This window comes from Pseudomassariella vexata, assembly GCF_002105095.1.
Source record: "Pseudomassariella vexata strain CBS 129021 chromosome Unknown BCR38scaffold_14, whole genome shotgun sequence".
NCBI classification, from domain to species: Eukaryota; Fungi; Ascomycota; class Sordariomycetes; order Amphisphaeriales; family Pseudomassariaceae; genus Pseudomassariella; species Pseudomassariella vexata.
The window spans coordinates 941,142-961,439 of NW_024467969.1; the positions used below are offsets into that span (position 1 = coordinate 941,142).

General features: G+C 50.5%; 7 protein-coding genes across 7 annotated transcripts; 5 read left to right on the forward strand and 2 right to left on the reverse strand.

Moving 5' to 3' along the window:
- Positions 1 to 1,110: 1,110 nt before the first annotated feature.
- Positions 1,111 to 1,299, forward strand: BCR38DRAFT_300251 (uncharacterized protein; the record flags this gene model as incomplete). The annotated part of the gene is made up of 1 exon (XM_040854545.1): positions 1,111 to 1,299. A coding segment is annotated over one exon (189 nt), but the record flags the coding sequence as incomplete, so codon positions are not given.
- Positions 1,300 to 3,446: 2,147 nt separating this feature from the next.
- Positions 3,447 to 4,156, forward strand: BCR38DRAFT_446201 (uncharacterized protein). The gene is made up of 2 exons (XM_040861076.1): positions 3,447 to 3,587; positions 3,642 to 4,156. The coding sequence occupies exons 1-2, from the start codon at positions 3,473 to 3,475 to the stop codon at positions 3,836 to 3,838; spliced, it is 312 nt and encodes a 103-aa protein (XP_040711991.1). The 5' UTR covers positions 3,447 to 3,472; the 3' UTR covers positions 3,839 to 4,156.
- Positions 3,971 to 5,854, forward strand: BCR38DRAFT_489030 (uncharacterized protein; the record flags this gene model as incomplete). Its single annotated transcript, XM_040864353.1, has 1 exon — positions 3,971 to 5,854. One exon carries the CDS (start codon positions 3,971 to 3,973, stop codon positions 5,852 to 5,854), a length of 1,884 nt encoding a protein of 627 aa, XP_040711992.1.
- Positions 5,855 to 6,746: 892 nt separating this feature from the next.
- Positions 6,747 to 13,259, reverse strand: BCR38DRAFT_351776 (polyketide synthase; the record flags this gene model as incomplete). The annotated part of the gene is made up of 5 exons (XM_040856667.1): positions 6,747 to 7,527; positions 7,816 to 11,243; positions 11,301 to 12,575; positions 12,636 to 12,837; positions 12,964 to 13,259. The coding sequence occupies 5 exons, from the start codon at positions 13,257 to 13,259 to the stop codon at positions 6,747 to 6,749; spliced, it is 5,982 nt and encodes a 1,993-aa protein (XP_040711993.1).
- A 539-nt stretch (positions 13,260 to 13,798) lies between these two features.
- On the forward strand, positions 13,799 to 15,184 carry BCR38DRAFT_351573 (putative O-methyltransferase; the record flags this gene model as incomplete). The annotated part of the gene is made up of 3 exons (XM_040856649.1): positions 13,799 to 14,029; positions 14,087 to 14,599; positions 14,660 to 15,184. 3 exons carry the CDS (start codon positions 13,799 to 13,801, stop codon positions 15,182 to 15,184), a joined length of 1,269 nt encoding a protein of 422 aa, XP_040711994.1.
- A 500-nt stretch (positions 15,185 to 15,684) lies between these two features.
- BCR38DRAFT_399609 (uncharacterized protein) lies at positions 15,685 to 17,797 on the forward strand. Its single transcript, XM_040857721.1, has 4 exons — positions 15,685 to 16,268; positions 16,350 to 16,615; positions 16,669 to 17,039; positions 17,094 to 17,797. Exons 1-4 carry the CDS (start codon positions 15,955 to 15,957, stop codon positions 17,520 to 17,522), a joined length of 1,380 nt encoding a protein of 459 aa, XP_040711995.1. The 5' UTR covers positions 15,685 to 15,954; the 3' UTR covers positions 17,523 to 17,797.
- Positions 17,798 to 18,003: 206 nt separating this feature from the next.
- Positions 18,004 to 18,981, reverse strand: BCR38DRAFT_351965 (uncharacterized protein; the record flags this gene model as incomplete). Its single annotated transcript, XM_040856681.1, has 2 exons — positions 18,004 to 18,492; positions 18,544 to 18,981. The coding sequence occupies 2 exons, from the start codon at positions 18,979 to 18,981 to the stop codon at positions 18,004 to 18,006; spliced, it is 927 nt and encodes a 308-aa protein (XP_040711996.1).
- Between the last annotated feature and the right edge of the window lie 1,317 nt (positions 18,982 to 20,298).

Genomic DNA, 20,298 nt, shown 5'->3' on the forward strand with positions numbered 1-20,298 from the left:
TCCAAAAGGGCAATGCTTTCCCTGAAGATTGTTTGACGCTCAACATCGTCGTCCGTCCCAGCGGCGTGCAGGCTCATGCCCAGCTCCATCTGGCCGTATGGATCCACGGTGATGGAAGCCGCATGGGCGGTGGCCTTGATTCGAGGTATAATGTGTTTTTCGACCAAGGTGGACCAGCCCATCATTGCAATAAGTTTGCTGTACCGGTTGCAGATGCTGATGGGATTCTTGTTTAGCCATGAGGTGCTCAATGCTGGCGTGGCGCATCTTGAGTGTGACGTCAGTTGACTCTTCACTAAATATGTCTCCCAACCAGAACATTCAAAGTTTTCTTACCATCCCATCGAGCTCGATAAATGTTCTGGTTGGGAGACATATGTAGCGACCGGCCAACTGACCTTGTACTCAACACTGCGGAGCTGCTCATGTATGACCAACACCTAGCGCTGCGCTGGATTCAAGAAAACATTGGAGTGTTCAGTGGGTATGCCAAGAAGATCACCATCTGGGTCGAAAGCACTGGTGTATCGAGTGTGGGAATGCAGTTTTGTCTCATACGACAGTAGAGACAACGGCCTCTTCCGCGTTATAGAACGGCAGCACAGCCGAAATTTCAAATTCCGTGAATGTGTCGGGGTGGGAACCACTCTACGACAATATCACCCAAGCTATCAACAGCCGCTGAGCTGCAGACGCGGTGGCCTGTTTGCGTACGGTGCTTATTAATGTACTCCGCTCCATACTCGACAGAAACCGAAGTCTCTACCATCCATCTACTCTAAAACCCAGGCAGATGGATCCAACTTGCACGAAAGTATATTAGACGTGCACTTGGTGAGCCCGTTATATTACGGTCAGTTTTCACTCACCCACACGGGAATGTATTCGATTCACGTCTGTACTATCGTGTTTGAGCTCATCCGGTATCGTCAGGGAGAACGAGACCGAGAAACGCTGGCCTGGCGGTACCGTTTTTGGATAATCCACCGAAGGGAAAAGTTGCTCGACACCAAACCGGGGGCTGAGTTTTATGACGGTGAAGTGCAGATCGGCTTCGGCTTTGTTCTCAAATGTAAATTTGATTTGCTGCTTCTCCCGGAAAGGGCTACCCCTAAAGACCATCCAAACCGGGCTCGACAAATAAATACAGCCGGAAACATACTTAAAGAAAGGTTCTCGAAGATGAGAGCCAGGGCAGACCTGGAAGAGGCTATTCGAGTGATAAGACAAGCGATCAAAGGTACCCCTGAAGACTATTCATACCGGGCTCAATTCTTAAGCAGTCTTAGAAACTATCTCGGTACCAGGTCTTTAAGGACAGAGGCTATTAAAGTGGAACGACAAATCTTCAAGACCGCCACCGAAACCTATGCAATATTACAAAATTTTGCAACTTAAATCGGTAACAGATTGAAAAAAAAACATTGGAAATCGACTTAACGAAAGGTCTTTAACGATAATAGTCGTGGAAGATGTGGAAGAGGCTATTCGATTAACGCAATAAGCTATCCAGACCACACCTAAAGACCATCCAGACCAGGCTCTACGGTTAAAGAAGCTTAGAGGTTTTCTCTACGCCACGTTCTCGAGGACAGGAGCTATAGCAGATCTAGAAGAAGACATTCGAATAACGACAAGCCATAGAGGCTGCTCCTAAAGACCATCCAGATTTAGCTCGACGCTTGAATAATCTTGAAATTCTACTAGGTGAGGTACAGCAATACTTTTCGATTGCCTTAGACCTCAGAATCTCTCCTGTAAGCGTATGTTTCATATCTGGTCGAAAGCTCTTGTCTTCTTCGACTATTCTTAAGACGTGGAACGAGCATACACCATCGCTCAGACTACGATCCGGCTGGACCCCTTATTAGCCCTTGGGGCACTCCAGAACACCGATAAGGAGCACCTTCTGTCCCAAGTCACCGGAATGGCCTCGGATGCAGCTGCCGTCGCCTTAAGTGCTGGTAAAGGGAGTGTTGCTGCAATGGAGGTGCTCGAGACCGGTCGCGATATCCTTACACGCGCCCTTAACCAGATGCGCCTACTTCAAACCCGAGCACGCTGACAACGGATGGGGACTGTACTGTTACCGCGGAAGAAGCAAGTAGGCGCGGCGAGACCAGCAATGCGTGTATCTAGGTGCACACTCTGCACTGAGTCACACGAACAAGTGGGGCATAGCATGCGCATTATGCGAAAGAATTTCCTAGATGCCTCGCTCGGGCCCTCCGTTACGTCCACCTTTCAAAATCCTCTTGAGCGAAAATGGCCCATCTGCCTACAGGAGCTAGCGTGTTTACTCATTTAGTCTCTACAAGTCCCTCCAGGCAATGATAAGCAGCGTACTGAGGGGAATATATCTTGGGAAATTGTGACAGAAGTAACTGGAGGTTTTGGCGGCTGGTGCGTTCGATTACCGCATTTAGGAATGAGTCCGTCCCACTTGCGATTATCTGAACCCCCAGAATCATACTGATCAGTGTTAGCTTCATTCCACCCCTTTCCCAAGCGAAATAAAGACTAACGTCGGCAGCAATCAACCCAGCGCCGTCCGGCGATCCAGACGAACCTAACAACGGCCGAAAATATGAGGTATTGGCGGACCCTTGAATTCAAAGAATCAATCAATCGTGTATCCACACTAGAGTTGGATCCTCCGTTACGATGATTGCTCGCCGTTTTGCTCGCCGTTTTACTCTGTCGGTAGAGTGGGGACGCATTCCTGCGATCCTGTTGTAACATTGGCCAAAGCTCATCTGCCATCTGATCCAGATCTAGATCCTCGGAGCAGAATGAGGAGTTTGACGGGCTACCAGAGACGTGGGGCTAATCCTGCCCGAGGCTACTTGTCTAGATTTGGAAGAGGTGGGTACACCACCCCAACTGTCGATCGATCTTGGCTCCACTGAGATCTATATGTCATCTTGGCAACTGGGGGAGCGTCGCTTGTATGTGCACCCGAGCCGATTCGTCGTCGAGAAAGTCCAATATGGACCTTGCGTCGATCCTGGAGTGAAATACGGGGGGCGTCCAGGTCAGTGCTACGCTAGAAGCGAGGATACTGGGGACTGGTCTAACTCCCAACGCGTCTAGTGCGCCACTGCGAAAGGCAGGCTTCTAGGCGGGCTACCTGTGACGGTATTATCTGTCCTGCGGGAGTAAAAGAGGCAGTGGGAGGAAACGGGCCAAATAAGGAACTCCAAGAAAACCGTGCAAAAAACCACCATATTTCTTATGTCCGGTCAGTCGCGCCCCTCTGACCGTTTGACACTTCTGGTGCAGTTGCTGATTGTCTCATGGCGTCGCCCGCTTTATCATGGAATACGTCATATTGAAATCCCGAGGTAATTCCGGGAATGCACTGGCGGTCCATGCGGCTAAGCTGGGGTTAGAAAATGGCTGTCGATTGGTGCTCCTCTTCATTTCGCCAATAACATCTTCCGCAGAGGGTGTGAGTTGCGGACACAACGCCATGATGGATCAAGCTATATCAGATATCATCCATGCTCATCCTTTTGGCAAACATCTGGATATGTTCCGCAATTCGTTGAATTCTTCTCAATCCCTTGACACGGTCAGCAATACAGGTATTGCCAATACAAACCCTGGTTCCTGGTGGTGCTATTCTAATCTGTGTCCAGGCCTCCAGAATCTCGGGCTGCAGCTTCTAGGCTTGCTGCAGGTCCATGATGCCGCTCGTCTACTCCCTACCAAGAGCGGAAGAACTCTCTTCAACGAGCTTCCAAGACTCGTTTCGGCAATCACTGACGACGACTTCGATTTTGACCGCATTAGACCACTCTTGAATGCTGTGATCACAAACAAACCCGATAACTAGATCTGGAATCAGGCCTATAATGCCGTTCCCGAATTTCCCCCACCACCTCGACCGGTTGTATCCTCCCTCCAACAAACGCCGTGGCTTCGGAATACTGACAGTTTCGTGAATTCCTCTGAATATCGCAAATACATGGACGGCGCACTGAAATATGAACTCGGTGATATATGCGTTAGTGTTCCTCGATTCTACGCGACATTTTTCGAAGGCGTGGCAGACCTTGAGACCGCATCCAAGGCTATTTTCAAGAAGTGTACGGAAGGAACTAGTCCACTTTTCTTTGACGAGTGGACTGGATGGCCTCAAGATGCAAATGAGACGGACGTTCTAAGCTGGTTCTCAAAATTTACTAAGAAGCTGGCGGCGTTTGCAGACGAATATAAACCAAACCCGACATCGCAACGAAGACTATTAGTACAGCCCAACAAGCCGATTCCGATTCCGGGTTCTACAGCGGAGCGTAAGCTGGATGTTAGCTTTGTAAATAACCCCGAAGATAGAGAATACTCTACATGCTACTGGTCGCAGATCCTCATACCTGGAGAGCTTAAGAAAAACCCGATGGCCGACATAGCTTCAAAGGCATGGCTCGATATTGGAACATATGCAAGAGAAGTGTTCGCCGCTCAAGATGCTCGTAGATTCGTTCTGAGCTTCACGCTTTGTGGATCTCTCATGCGGATATGGGAATTCGATCGGCTTGGGGGGATTGCTTCGGAACGATTTGACATAAACACCGATGGGCTACAGTTTGTGTCCACGATCCTTGGCTTTCTCTGGATGAACGAGGCGCAACTTGGGTTTGATCCTACCATCAAGATGATTAACAATCAGCGCTTTATCGTAATTGAACGGGACGGCCGGAGAGAACGTATTTTCATTGATAAGGTGATAACACGGGTACGGTGCGTAGCAGGTCGGGCAACGACAAGTTGGAAAGCCCATCCCGAAGGAGATCCACAGACGCCACTTGTTATCAAGGATTCATGGCAAAATACAGAACGAGATGAGGAAGGCGAGTTACTCTATGACGCAACGGGTAACGGCGTGATTAACGTCGCCCGGCACTACCATCATGAGACTGTTCAGGTGTGCGACGCCGATGATGACATTCGGAGTAATGTTAGGAAGGGGATAGACATTACGAGCCCGAAAAACTACGAGCCGATACGGTCGATCCCGTTATCGGAAGAGGGCAAACGTGACGCATCGGAGAGTAGTCGCAATCGTAACAGCCGGAAGCGGCTATTGAGCCAGACTGGTACCTCTCTCCCGGCCAATAAGCGATCCTTCTCGCAATCTTTGAGCAAGTTCGGCAGCCATGCAACCTCAAAGAGGGTACCAAATCGGGTACATCGGCGCGTCGTTCTTCGTGACTATGGCAAGCCTATCTACAAGGCAAGCTCCCGAGCAGCTTTGCTTACGGCGCTCGAGGGTTGTATTGAAGGTCACAAGTCTCTTTATAAGGCTAGTTTCATTCACAGAGACATTTCAGTCAACAATCTCATGATTAATGAAGATAAGGTAAACCCTTCCTGGCCTTCGTTCTTAATTGACTTAGACCTTGCTATCAAAGTGCAGCGAGTTGGCGCCTCGGGGGCAAAGGGAATAACTGGCACGAGGGTGTTTATGGCCATTGGAATCCTTATGGGGGAGCGGCACTCTTTCATGCATGATCTGGAGTCGTTCTTCTGGGTCCTATTCTGGATATGCATCCACTATGATGGCTCCGGCAAGGACGTCGGTCCATCTGAATTTGAGAGTTGGAATTGCGAGAAAGATAGGAAGCTGGCATCGTTGAAGAAGGGGGAAATAGGTCATGAAGGAGACTTCATCGAGAACGCACGCAATAACTTCACGACATACTACCAGCCACTCGTACATTGGGTGAACAGATTACGGAAAGTAGTATTTCCTAATGGCAGAAGATGGGAGAAAGCAGATGCTATATTGTATTCTCGGATGCAGGATGTCCTTCGCGAAGCTCGGATGGACCCAAATGTGGTAGGCGCGTAACATAGTCTTAGAGACGTCAACTCCCTAATGTCCCTATTGTTAGTCTTTGGTTAGGACGCTAGTACAATCCAGTCAATCAAGCTTCCCAAGGTTGCACGTAAATTCTTCGTCGTCTAAAATATTTCGATTTATGGACAGGCAGACGCATGCAGCAAGATGTACAATCACGGCTTGTAGCGGATGGGTGAGGCATAAGTTTGGCTGGTTCGAGGTGGGATGAGACGTCGTTAGTAACAGAGCCTTTAACAAAAACCAGAAAGAAGTTCAATTACGCTCTCGTCATGTAATGCATGCATTGCCCGTTTCTGCCAGTTCAATAGTGGTTCAAGTCAGGAACACAGCATATATCAAATAGGTCTTCAGGATAAACAAAGTGGCCATTTCCCTTTGCTTCTTTTATGACAAGAAACGGGCCAAGGAACAAACAGACATCGCACCGGCCTCCTCACAACTTGCTGTTCAACCTGATTTTCAGACCGAAGCGCTACAGCGATTGGCACCATTAGTTTGACCAACAGCTAAGATAGTTGGTTGGCAGCCCGCTATGAAGCGTAAGCCAGGATGGTCGACGTCTGAATCCAAATGCCAGCAGCAACATGCAGATGATAAATTACTAAACTAACTGTTATGCTCATGCAACGCGTGCTTTCTTTTTTTTGTTTTTTTTGTTTTTAAAAAACCACTCTTACTACGCTCAATCTATGGTTCACTTTCGTCGTTGATACTCGCTTTTGCCCTTCTTTGATCGTTTATATAGATATCTGGAGGATGAGTTCAGGTTCAGAATCTTTCGAGACTAGTCGTATCAATGAATTATGCTTGTGACAATCGAAAAGATGTAACATCCCCACGGATAGAACTTCATGTCAAATCCTCGAATCTACACGGGAGCCTAGCTCAACGCCTTGCGTATTAAATCCGCCAGGACAGCGGCATGCGGTGCCTTCACCATACTGAAATGATGGGCCTCATCCATGCACGCCACGGAAACAATACTCTTTGCCAGTAGAACGTCCCAGCCATTGTAGCCCAAGACCTCCTCCTTGCGGTCCTCCAGCAACCAGCGCATCTCTCTCGTGTCCCCAGGCTGCGGCTCCTGGTTCGTCTCCCGGATGACGCCCTGCTTGGCCCAGATGATGCTCGTCGCGGGTGCCCGGCCGCGGAACGGACCTGGTTTCCACTGGTCCAAGACCTCGACCGTCGCGAGGAAGTGCCGCACCAGCCACGCGGGCGCTCCCTTCCCGCCCTCGCCCCCGAAGATGCCCGCCGCACTCAGCAGCTCATAGAATCGCGGCGGCAGCTTCTCGATCCCGATCGGGTTCGGCGAGTCGATGATCATCAACCCTTCGACCGTCTCGCCGGCGTCAACGAGTCGCTGCGCGGCTTCGTAGGCCAGGATCCCGCCCGCGGACCAGCCGGCCAGAGTGTACGGGCCTTCGGGCTGGCGACGGCGGATCTCGGCGACGTACAGACCCACAAGGTCCAGGAGGCTGCACGTCAGGGCTTCAGGAGTCTTCATGTACGGGCAGTTAAGACCGACGACGCACAGATCCGGGGAGATAGTGGGAAGAGCCGTGTATGAAGTGCACGACCCGGAGCCGTCTGGTAGTAGGAAAAGGGTTTTCTTCTGCTTCTTTCCGCCTTGCAAAATGACCGAGGTCGCCAGAGGGTAGCTAATTGCGGCTGCTGCTACCGCCGCCTCCTTCGCCATAGGGGCAGGCGGCTCCTCTTCTTCTTCGTCTTCTCCTCCTCCCCTCAGGATGTAACATAGAGCAGCTTTGATTTCTGAGACAGTTGTGTTGTCTTGAAAGAAACCAGGTGGCAAGTCGATACCTAACTCCTCACGGGCTCTGCCTAGGACTTCAAGCGATAGTAATGAGTCCAGGCCAAGATCAGCGACGTCCTCGGTGTTCAACAGCTCTTTTAAGCTGACGCCGACCTCTTCTGCTAGTATCTGTAACATGATAACAACAGTGTCCTCGGCTTGATTAAACCCATGCGCAGGCGTTTCAGTCGGCGTGGTCATCGTGGTGTTGATACCATCAATGTCGCTCTTGCTTTCCGACAAGTCCGAATCCTCAGTCGAGCTTCCCGGCATTGATGGAGACAGGAGGTCTCGAAGAGCTTTCTTCGTGGAGTAGTCCTCGAATAGAGATCCAGGGAAGTCTAGCGCGAGGGATTCGCGGAAGGTGCCAAGGATTGTCAGCGTCATAAGAGAGTCCAATCCATAATCAGCAAAGCATGCATCGTCAGCAAGCTTCTCCAGGTCCGCTCCCATTTCGTCCGAGATCACTTGAAGAGCCTTCTGAAAGACGGTACTCTTCCGGCCATACTCTTTTGGAGCAGACTTTGGTGCGGCCGATATCTTTTCACTGACCTTGGATGCCGGTTTGGGGACTTCAGGCTTTTTCACCGCAGCCCGCGCCGAAATTTTGCCCGTTTTCTTGTTGGAGGAAGGCTGCATCATGTTCAAGATCCGACGTGGTAATTTGTTAAACTGGACTCTCTCGTAGACGGCAACAATTTTTTCCTCGCGCAGCACGTACACGTCGCCCGCGTAAGCGGTGTCTTTATCCTTTTCCACTCGCTGCATCTTGACGTACGTCTGATAAGAGACATCTGGAATGAATGGTTCCGAACAGCGCATGTGAGACCATCCGTGGTTGACGTAGACGTGGTCTGTGAGGTCGAGGCTGTCGTTGGAGTTCATGACGAAACCTGTGATGTGACCGAAGCTGTCGATCCAGCACGGATTGAGCCCGTACTTCCCTTTTGTAGGCTGCAGGCGGACTTTGGCGGTGGCTTCGAGTCCCAAGCTGTCAAATACCACCTCTTCCATGCCCTGATACGATGGGCCGTACTTCATCAGAACCGAGAACAGTTTATATGCCATCCCACCGCCAAACTTGTGGGTAAGAGATGCATCGACGCCTTGGTGTAGCTTCTGGATGCTTCTTTGGATCAGGTAAGAGTTGCGCTCCCACATTTCAAGCCAGACTCGTGGCTCCTGGAAAACAATGTCGCATGTTCCGTGTAAGGCGATGCTCTTTCCCGAGCCGTCAACGCTGGAGATATCCATACTTCCACGCCCAGACGTCCAGTCAATATCCATGGCTGCTCCGATGAGCTGTGATGCTTCATCTTTAACCACCAGGGACTTCGTGACGGACATATTGCATACATCTGGCACAATGGCTTGTCCATTCGGATATCGAGCTTTTGCCAGGTGCGTAGCTAAAGTGTAGGCAATATCTGCATAAAGCGAAGAAGAGCAGAGCGCCAAACCACCGACCACGTGTTCTTGTGCGGCCTGCGCGAGCTCTGGGTCATGTAGATCGGATTGGATCACAATACGAGCATGGTCTTCATCGACCGTTTGCTCAAGGATGTCCTGCACCGAAGCGCTCAGTCTTGTCGGCTTCGATCGCAAAGCTAGTGGCGCGACCGTTGACACAGCATCTCCTTTGGTCAAGCACCAGCTGGGATTGTACTGAATCCAGCACCTCTCGAGGTCCCAGCTGTAGCTGGGCAGATCAAGGACTTTTTGCGAAGAGGGAAAGTCACGATGGTACTCGTTCCAGTCTATATCCACACCGGCAGAATAAAGTGCACCCAGAGACCCTGAGAGGGTCTTGAAAGTATCTTCACCCCGACGCAGAGATGGGTAGCAGCGCACCTTCGCTCCGACAATCGACGTCATCATTTTCGACAGCACGGTATGTGCGCCGATCTCGATGCAAATGTCTTCAGACTTGATGATGCCATCCGCTTGGCCGGACTCAACAGCGCCGAGGAAATTGACTGACTCCCGACATTGTCTCGCCAGGTACCGTTCAGTTCCAAACACATCTCCAGACTGGATAGCACGGCCCAGCAAGGTCGACAAAAATGGCATCCTGGGCTTATGGAAAGTGATGCGAGAAGTTGCCTTCTCAAACTCGTCGAGGAGAGGTGCGACTTGCGACGAATGAAAGGCAAAAGGCAAGGCCAGCCTCCTGGATTTGTATTTGAGCTCATCGAGCTTGCGTAAGATTTCTTCGATATCGATGTTGGGTCCAGCCAGTACCGTATCTTGTGGGCCGTTGACACAAGCAACTTCAACTTCTGTCCCAGCAATCACTAGTCTCAACTGTTCATGTGACGCCTTGACAGCCAACATGCAGTGAGTCCCGGCGGTGCATCTCTTCTCCATTAGCGTGGCACGAAGTCCACATAACCAGATTGCATCACTGATACTGAGAACACCTGCAGTATGCAGAGCGGCATATTCACCCAGGCTGTGGCCAATGACATACTGTGCCATTGCTCCCAAGTTGATCCAGAGACGAGCCAACGCGATTTGGATGACGCATGTTCCTAGCTGCACGACGGTTGGGGGTAGTTCTTCGACGACGACATTTCCATCTATCAAAGGGAGCACTGATGGAAAGCCTTGAGCCATGACTATGGCGTCAAAGTTTCTGATATCGCAGTGGAAGGTGCTGACGTTTTGGAAGAACCCTTTAGCCATGGCCGTTTCCTGAGCACCCTGACCAGTAAAGAGGAAGCCCATTCTAGGAGCTTTGCCAGTTGAAGTCTGCTTCAAGTTTTCGGTGGCATTGGTGGCGGCTTCTGTCAACTGACTTCTCAATTGCTGCAAGTCCGTTGCTACAAAAGCTAAGCGGAGGCGATGGTGCATACGGCGAGCGGTGCTGGTATACGAGATCTGAGACAGTAAATGTGAACCCTCAGACTCTCCAATGTAGCTTGCAAGAGCCGCTAAGTTTCCTTTCATAGACTTCGCTGACCGGGCTGAGACGGTCACCACATGGTGTGATCGCCCATCTTGCGGCCCATCGATTTCTACAGCACGAGTAGGGGCGTCTTCCACCAGCAAGGCTGTGTTACCACCAGCGGCGGAGAAGTTATTGACAAAGGCTCTTCGTTTGCCACCCTTGGGTCGGTTCCAGTCTTTCTCGGTCAGTGCAATATGCACCCCACGTTGGCTCAGATCCTTGGCGAATTGTTTGTTGATCTTGTCCTTGATCCCGCAATGTGGTGGTATCTTGCTCTTCTGCATCATCAACAAGACCTTGATCAGAGCTGTGATACCAGACGCAGATTCTCCGTGTCCTACATTGGCTTTGACGGAGCCCAGGTGTAGGGCTTTATTCGAGGCTCTACTGTGATCCCAAGAAAAAGTATTCAAGATAGCCTCCATCTCCACCGCGTCGCCGGCCTGCGTTCCAGTGCCGTGCGTCTCGATATATGACACGTCGTGTGGATTAACACCCGTCTCGTTCAGCAGGCGTTTGAAGATGTACTCCTGTGCATCTGCTAAAGGCCGGGTAATGGAAACTGCTTCGGCGGAATGGTTGGTGACTGCACCCATGATGACCCCAAAGATTGGCTAGGACGAGGTTAGTTAGTATTCATGCTGACTTGACAAACTTGAAGCAGTGCTGACATCTTTATCGGCAATGGCATCGGATAAGCGCTTGAGCACTACGGTCCCGATGCCATCCGCGCGACAGTATCCATCTGCTCCATCGTCAAAGGCCTTGCAATTTCCTGTAGTCGACAGGAAGTGACCTCGGTCTAGACCAGCGAAGTTGTCTGGGTTAGTCAGGATGTTGGTACCACCGGCGATCGCACTATCACAATCCCTATTCAAGAGAGACGCGACAGCTATATTGATGGCAGCCAGGCTCGACGAACAAGCGGTGTCGACCGAGATGCTTGGCCCGCTGAACTTAAAGAAATAGTTGATCCGACCAGGGATGAAGGCCCGGATACCCCCTGGGATGAAGTAAGTATCGATGTTCTGGCTGTTGTTGATTTCTCGCCAGTCGTCACTAGTCGTGCCGAAATAGACACCCACGCGGTGCCTTCTGGTCGAAGGCGTTCGATCCGCGACGAGACCGGCCATTTCGATAGCCTCGTAGGCGGTGAGAAGAGCGAGTCTCTGTGCTGGGTCCATCTGGCTGGCTTCTCGAGGCGAGACCTGGAAAAATCGAGTGTCGAACAGGCCGGGCTCTCTGATCCAACAGCCATGGTTGACTCTGCTCGTGTTTTTGCGCTTTCCTGTAGGATCGAAATGGGCGTCCCCATCAAACCGATTTGCAGGTACCGGCTTCACGACATCCAGACCCTTTTGGAGCAGGTCCCAGAACTCTGCAATGCTATCGGCTTCCGGAAATCGCCCGCTGAAGCCAACGACCGCAATCTTTTGTGAATCCAAGTCTGACTTGGTCTGAGTAGGAGCGGGGACAGTTCCTTCGGTTTCGACAGCTTTTCCTTTCCGGCGCAGCCCAGCTGCTAGAGTTGGCAGCATCTGGGTGTTTACCGGGATCAGTTTTGCTACTGGAAGCTCAGACAGGCCATCGATAACTTGATCTATGCGCATTTGTTTGGCAAGAGCGTGGCTTGCAAACTCTCGTAGAAGACCACCAAGAGTGGAATCGTTCACGTGAGTCTGTGAGGCGCATGATAAGCACGGCGTGTAAGCCACCCGGTCGAGGAATTCGAGTCCGTCTAGAACCGAATCAAGGATTTGCTCGACATCTGACTTTGAGTATGCATGTGGGCAATGATAGGGTCCATAGACAGGGACGAGGGTCGATTTCATGCCAGAGAAGACTGGGGATGAAAGCAGATTCTGTAGCACCGTGGGTGGTCCGCTGACTGTCGCGGAGGTCGGAGCGACAGCACTGATGTATGGTTGTGACGATAGTGGGAGACCCTAGAGATCACTGGTAAGTAAGGAAGTCTGGATCGTCATATACCAAATGATGTGGCTCACCTGTTCGGTGCAGAACTTGACTACGGCCTCTATCAAGCCCTCCTCCTTGATCTCTTGAATATGGGAAACCACTGCTGACCATGACTCCGCTTCGAAGTACCCTAAGGCCTCTGCTCTCTGATGTACATGATAGCCAATTCTAAAAGCAGCAGCAACGGCTTGTACCCCGACTTGTTTGATATCGAAGATGGTCTTAGCGCAACTGATGGCAGCAGCAGAAAACGAGCCTGTGCAGAATCCCAAGAAATATGAGGCGGGCGGAGGATGTTGTCGTTCTGTTGAGGCTACTAGGCTGGCCTCATATTAGTACTGGAACAACTATCCGGACAGCAAAACCCACTGAATATAGTAAGCAATCTCGTAAATGGTAACTAATGCGCTGTCGAGAGCTGAATGCCGTTTGCCATTCTGAATCGCTTCTAGTAGAAGCCCAAGGGTTTCCGACCGTGGAAATTCCTGCCTCTTGGATGACGGCAAACGTGATATTTCACGCTGTAATGTACGAAAAGCTCCATCGAAAAACTCAGTCAACAAGGTAGAATCAGAAACAAGGAGACCTTGTAATTTCTTCGAGACGTCAAGTGTCTGGTCCCCAAAGACGTAGATATCCACTTGGGAATTCATTTTCACTGTCACAAGATGAGAGGTTGAGCTACTGATTTTGCGTATGATTAAAGTTGAATTTGGAGTTGACTTCTAAGCATTTCTTATTTGCTAACGTATTTGAGTACTATAGCTAACTTATTCGGCCTCTATTTCATCAATCGATGGGCAAAAGTCCCGAGTTGAAAGCTGAAGAAGGGTCCAGATTTGGAAGCCGAGCATACCGACCTGGACCGAACAGGAACGGGTGGTCCACTCATCAACTTACATTTCCGCCATAGTCCGACAAGACCGAAGCCTCAAGTCCGCATCAGGCCGGCGAAGAACGAGATACGCCGGTTTTCCAACTTATCTTAGCTCAACATGCCAGAAAGAATACTGAAAGGCTTCTTTCTATCTCGAAGCTACGTCTCGCCGGGCGATCAAAACGTGGAACAAAACGAAAGACGAGAACGTTGCATTCATCTATCAATCGAGAACATCGAGAACCCTGCCTCCATACTTTCATCTACAGTCATTCAGTCAAAATGTCGCCTCACTCTTTGACAGAATCGTCCCCAATGGAGGACTTGACCAGGAAGCTTGTCAGTGATGTTCAAGCTCTTAGTGACTATATCCGGTCTACTGGAGGTGTCCAGCCTTCGTTCGATAGGAACACTCCAATTACTGTCGTCCCACATGATGCACCTCTGGGGGCACAAGAGGCCAGAGAACGTATCATGGATCAATGCCTGAAACTCTTGCAGCTTGCAACGGGTCCCAGTGATTACATGATCAATATACAGCCAGGAGTACGTCTAAACCCTGAGATAGGGGTACAGCGCAAACATACTCACTGATGAATCTAGTATCATTACATTGCATGCCTGCAATGGCTTTGCCACTTTAATATTTTCAGACTGGTGCCCGTGAAAGGCGAGATCTCATACACCGACCTAGCCAGCCTGGCAGGCACCACTGAGACTCGGCTTAAGAGCGTAGTCCGCATGGCTATGACGACGGGGCTTTTCCTAGAGCAGACACCGCAGCAGATCTCTCATTCTGCAACTTCCGCTCTGTTCGCCACAAATGAAGACTACCACAACTGGGCTGTCTACGCGACCGATGTGTCAGCCCCTGTCGCAGCCGGCATGGTCGAGGCCCACAAGCGGTGGCCCTACGACAAGGAGAAGATTCACACAGCGTACAACGTTGCGTTCAACCACGATCTCTCTTTCTTTGGCCGGCTTGCTCAGAACCCTGCGCTCCATAAGCAGTTTGCTGGTTACATGAGGGCTGTCGCCACGAACCAAGGTACCCACATGAAGCATCTTGTGAACGGGCTAGAATGGGGAAGCAACCCGAAAGCTACCATTGTTGATGTAAGCCTAGCACTTTTTGCTATTCTGCACGCAAAATTTCTAATCTTCTGATTCTACCAGGTGGGTGGTTCCACCGGACATTCGTGTATTGCTCTCGCCCAAGCATATCCCGGTCTCAACTTCATCGTGCAGGACTTGCCAGAAGTCGTCGAGGGCGGCCCTAAGATATTGGAGGGTGTCAACGATGCCAGTGTTTCCAGTCGCATCCAGTATCAAGGGCACAACTTCTTCGAGACTAACCCGGTGATCGGGGCCGATGTCTACTTGCTCCGCATGATCTTACACGACTGGAACTTTGAAAACTGTGTCAAGATCCTGGGGGCTATCGTTCCGTCTATGCGGAGCAAATCGAGTATCGTCATCATGGACAGTGTCTTGCCCGCGCCGGAATCCGTCCCTCGGTCAAGCGAGCGCATCATTCGTGTGCGTGATCTGACCATGATACAAGTTTTTAACAGTCAAGAGCGTGCCGTCGAAGACTGGGAGGCAATTCTCGAGAAGGTTGACTCGACCCTCAAGATCTCAACCATTTCTCAACCGTTTGGAAGTGTTTTGGCATTGATCAAAGTTGAACTGGCTCGGTAGATCAGCCTGTGGAAAGGCCAGCTTGCCAGTTGGGCTTGCAATATCTCTTGTCAAACCAGTGTGCTACAGTTCCAGTATCTATACATGACAAGAGACTACAAGCTTCCAGACCGATATGACGTGAAATTACATGCTACAAGCGCAAGAGAAGAGATGTTTATGGAGGCCTCTCGTTGCTTGATAAAATTTCTTTGGTCCCTATTTCCTACGGCGTTAAGCTCTGAGCACTGCATCATACATGTGCCCTCCTTTATTGCCTTGCTGAACTCGTGATGCTGCATAGTGAGCCAATGACTGACACCTCATGTTTCCACTACAGGACACATTTCTAAGACTTTAGTCTGTTTGATTTCTACTTTACAAAATAAAAGAGTTGGTCTCCTGATTCGGGTTGCATTTGCCTTGCCATGCATTTCCAATTACATTTGGATTAGGCCTGTCAGGCACAAATTCCGACCAGACCCGACCGCCTCCGAGTATGGATCATGCCACAACCGTCGGTTGTGGTTCCATGACGCGTGCCAGAGAATTTCAAGCCGGCGTTCTGGCCACTTCCTGACAGAAGATGCGCATGCAACGAAGATCTTGCCTTTCCCTTGTGCCTTGAATTGTTCAGCCAGAGAGGAGAGTACCGAGCATACATAACAATTTGCGGCTGAAAGGAAAATTTTAGTCGCCACTCATATTCCATGAATTGTGTTTCTAGACAGGGGACATTTCACACTCGATAGGTAACCCCTGAATCCATTAACTGTTGAAACACTCACACCATGCTCTCAATCGCACCGCATAAACCAGAGCACTATCAGATCGCCATCATAGGTGGCGGTATCGCTGGAGTGACTCTGGCACTGGCATGTGAGAAATATGGTATCCAATACGCCCTCTTCGAAGCCCGCGACAGTCTGGCACCCGCCGACGGTGCGAGCATTGGGCTCCAGGCCAACGGACTACGCATTCTTGAACAGCTAGGCGTCTATGAAGAAATCGAGCGATACGCTACCCCCGTGAAGATATGGAGGCATTTAGACGAGGATGGAGAGCTGCTTTGTAAGACGAATGCGTTCAGCTATTATCGTTCGAAGTCAGTGCTTGTTTGTTATTCCAAATCTCCGCTTCGTCTTGGACAACGTGTCTAGATCCACTGGTGTTCTGACTATAGCAGGTTCGGATATGATAGCGTCGTTTTAGACCGCCAAAAGCTTCTGAGCATCATGGCCAACAAACTACGAGGCCTCGACGGCAACAACTTGGTCAAATTATGTTGCCGCGTTCCATCTTTCCAAGAAGATGAAGAAAAAGCCATTGTCACCACCACCGATGGGACTGTGATTACAGCCGACCTTTTGGTGGGCGCCGATGGTGTCCGCAGCTCCGTCCGAAAATTCATCGACTCGGTGCAGGTTGAAGACCATGCTGAATCAGACGACTGTAGGCTAGCCTCGACAGAGAATTCAATAGTGTGCCACTGAAATATGTCCCAGATATGAGTACGCAGTTCGCTTGTGCCTACGGCATCTCTCCCCCTATGGACGCCATAGTAGAGGGCGAATGCTTCTCCGTGTACCGAGAAAAGGCCTCCATCCTCAGCTTCACGGGCAAAGGCGGTGTTGTGTTCTGGTTCGTTTTGGAGGATCTCGGTGAGACCGTTCCTCTGTCCAAGAGCCCTCGCTATACCGCGAAAGATGTGGATGCTGTATGCCGGTCGGTAGCCCACATCCGAGTCGCCCCTGGAGTGCTGTTCAGCGATATCTACGCCAATCGAACAGTCAGTATGAAGATTGCTTTGGAGGAGGGCATCGCCCAAACCTGGAACTCGGCCCGTGCCGTTCTTGTTGGCGATGCAGCGCACAAGGCACGTCTTATCGAACTTCCCATGGTCCGTCTACTGACTTTATATATCAAAAAGATGGTTCCCAACGCCGCAATGGGAGGTAATCAAGCCATAGAATCCGTTGCTCTCCTATTAAACGAACTGGACGGGATTCTCCAGAGTCCGGACAGCAAGATTCCTGCTGACGTCCTGAAAGCGGCCTTGTGTCGTTATTCAGAACAGCGAAAGGCTCGCACTTCCAAGATCCAGAACACGGCAGGAATGATTTGCCGGACTCAGATGTTCCCGCATGGGGAAAAGACTTCGGCGGCTTATCAACAGCTGCAGAGTCTAACCGCCGCGGACTGGCTGTTCAGGGCATTTATGGAGTTTATCGGTGCTCCTTCATTGAATGGCATTACGCTTACTGAGAGGGGAAAGTTCTATGATGAAGCACTCGCATCGTTTCAACAGCGGTTTTCTACTCAGAAGTATTCCAACAATAAGGAACTGGTGGGAATTTGAGAATACTGACCGTGTACATCTGATTGGCAGAGAGAAGATCCAGAGCTTATCAGAGACAAACGTTCAAGGTCAGCAATAACTGAATGACGTAAACCGCAACGTGTGAGGACACTATGCTTTCTTCATATGTGAAGAAGTAAACAAGCCTTCACGAGGGACCTGACTTTTCACCGGAGCTCTCTCATTTATCCTGTCCTCCAAGTGGATTGCCTTCACTTCTGCTATGCACCGCCCCTATTAGGCTAGCCACTAGCCTTCAATCTATCAATTTGAACACCATTCAAGATTTAGGGTCGCAGCAACTCTAGTGGCATGAACCGAGTTTTGGAGAGGGGCCTGGTGATTCCCGTCTCGTGACTTTCACAATAAGACTTCGCATGGCTGCCTGAACATGTAAGAAAGACAAAAACATGAACCAAATCTTGGTATCCCGTTTGCGAGAATCTCGTATGCTCTATTTACACGGCTTCATAACTAGGAGCTACTTCTGGGCTAGACTGCCACCCAACCCTGTTCCGCCTCCAATGGGCATGATGGGCAACCATGAAGTTTTCAGCAGCTTCCTTTTTACGATATCATCCTTGTACGTCTCCAACTCCTCCATGTCCCAGTTGACACTGACGTAATCACCTCGCAGGTAATCCGCGCGGGGCTGCGCCAAGTATAGCGTCAGGGAGCCGAGCAGCTGCGGGTGGTCGACGGCGTATTTCATGTAAGCGGGCGTTATCTGCTTCGTCAGAACGATACCTGGCGACGTAGTGAAGGCGCGCAGGGTGGGGTACTCTGCGTGGATATGTTCGATGAGCCGCTGCTGTGCGAGCTTAGAGATGTTGTATGCCGAGTGCCCGGGCTCCGTCAGGCCCGCTCGGTTTCCGGACACCAGGATTACGGTACCGGTCGGGTTCTTGGGATCTTTCTGCGACTGGATGAAATGGTGGATCGCTGCATAGGAACCCTTGAGGTTGACATTCTGTGGTGGATCAGTGACGTTTCTTGCAGGCCTTTCGCGACCTCAACGTACCCAGCTTTTCCACCACTCCTCCACACCGGTGTCTCCGACCATCTCGTTCTCGGCAGAATATCCAGCGACATTGAGCATCACATCCGCAGGTCTTCCGAAGGCGCTGTTGACTTTGCCGAACATCTCCTTGACGGCGTCCCCATTGGTAATATCGGTGGGCGCTATCACGACTTCCACCTTGGGGTTCGCGGCCTTAATCTCGCTACCGACCTTCTGGAGAGTCTCGGCGCGTCTCGCGACAAGGACCACGCCCTGAGCTCCGGCGCGAGCCCAGACTTGCGCGGCGGCAGCGCCGATTCCATCGCCGCCTCCGATGACAACGACGATCTTACCTTCCTGCGAGTTCTGGGGATTCTCGGGCGAGATGAACGGGTAGAGATCACGGTGGAATTTTGGGGTCAAGTTGAACGGTTTCGTAAACACGTCTGGATCGGACATATTCCAGCCCGGCGCCATCTTGATATTATATTCGCAGAGGTACGATAATACACGAGCGCAGAGGGTGCAGAAGTCGGCTTATCGGAATGAGAACAAGGTTCAATATATTATCGGGAAAGTTTACTGCAGCTAAAATTACGTTCCGAAGAGAGACCAATTACATGGGGCTCAAGATCAGCCATTTTAGCCCCGGACGTATGAATCTCGCACTTCGGGTAACAGACATTAGCATCGCAAAACCGAACGGACGTCGGCTTTCGGTTTTGCTGCTTCGGCGATCAGATCTCGGAGGCGCATAACAAGAGTTTGCGAGATCTGGCGAGTCGGCCCATCACGGCACTTGTAGTGAAAAGGTATAGATGCATTGCACGTGGCCTGGAATCTCGATGGGATTGGTACGTCGGACCTCGAGGAAAGATCGGCATCTGACAAATACATAAACTTATGGTATCTACTGCGAGATTCGTAAAATACAAACTTGTTGCAATCAACTTCTTGTCATAAACGCGATATTCGTCACAAAGGGGAATCTTGTAACTAGAGCATACCTTCCGAAATAGACACAAGCGGTGTGCGAGCCTGTAATGGCTGCCACCATAACAACGTAAATATGGATAGCTTGTAGCCACTGCACTTGCTGTATAACCCGATTCCGGTCCGCTGCAGTCCGCTCCGTCAAGACCGTGACGGCAGGGACTACAAGGTACGCTTCGATACGTCCACCTTGCTGAATGCTTGTCGTCCACTCCTATCCCTGGAGTAAGCTGTACCTTTGTCTTTCGACTTTTTGCTAGGTGAAACACCCCCGTAAGGAGAGCATGAGCGTACGGTAGGCCTTCATAAGCTAGCTACACTACATGCTAGATGAAGCACTTGCCAAATGCTTTCCTGCACTTACAGGGCTACTCATGTTAACTTTATAAACGTACTACTAGAGCTATAACAAGCCAGCTTGTTAGTAAAAAAGCTCTAGCGACAAACCAAACGTGCTGGTCGGCCGAATGGCGTAGCACAGACCAGTTTTCCCAGCTTATATGATATCCATAACAGAAATGTACCTCTCCACGGAAAAGGCCCCCATTTACAGGCGGGGCGATGTTATCGCTATCAATCATTCATATGCTCCGGTTCTGGTTAGGCTCGCGTTGATTTAAGCCTGAAGAAGCCTTAAGCCTTGGGGTTTTACTTTTCGCTCTAGATGTGCGAACAGAGTCAATACGAAAGGGAATTGACGGGATTGTTAGTTTGATAAGATCGGCTTTATTATCTCAGAGCCAGCACATGGGGGAAGATACCCGTTTTCAGTGAAGAGCCCGA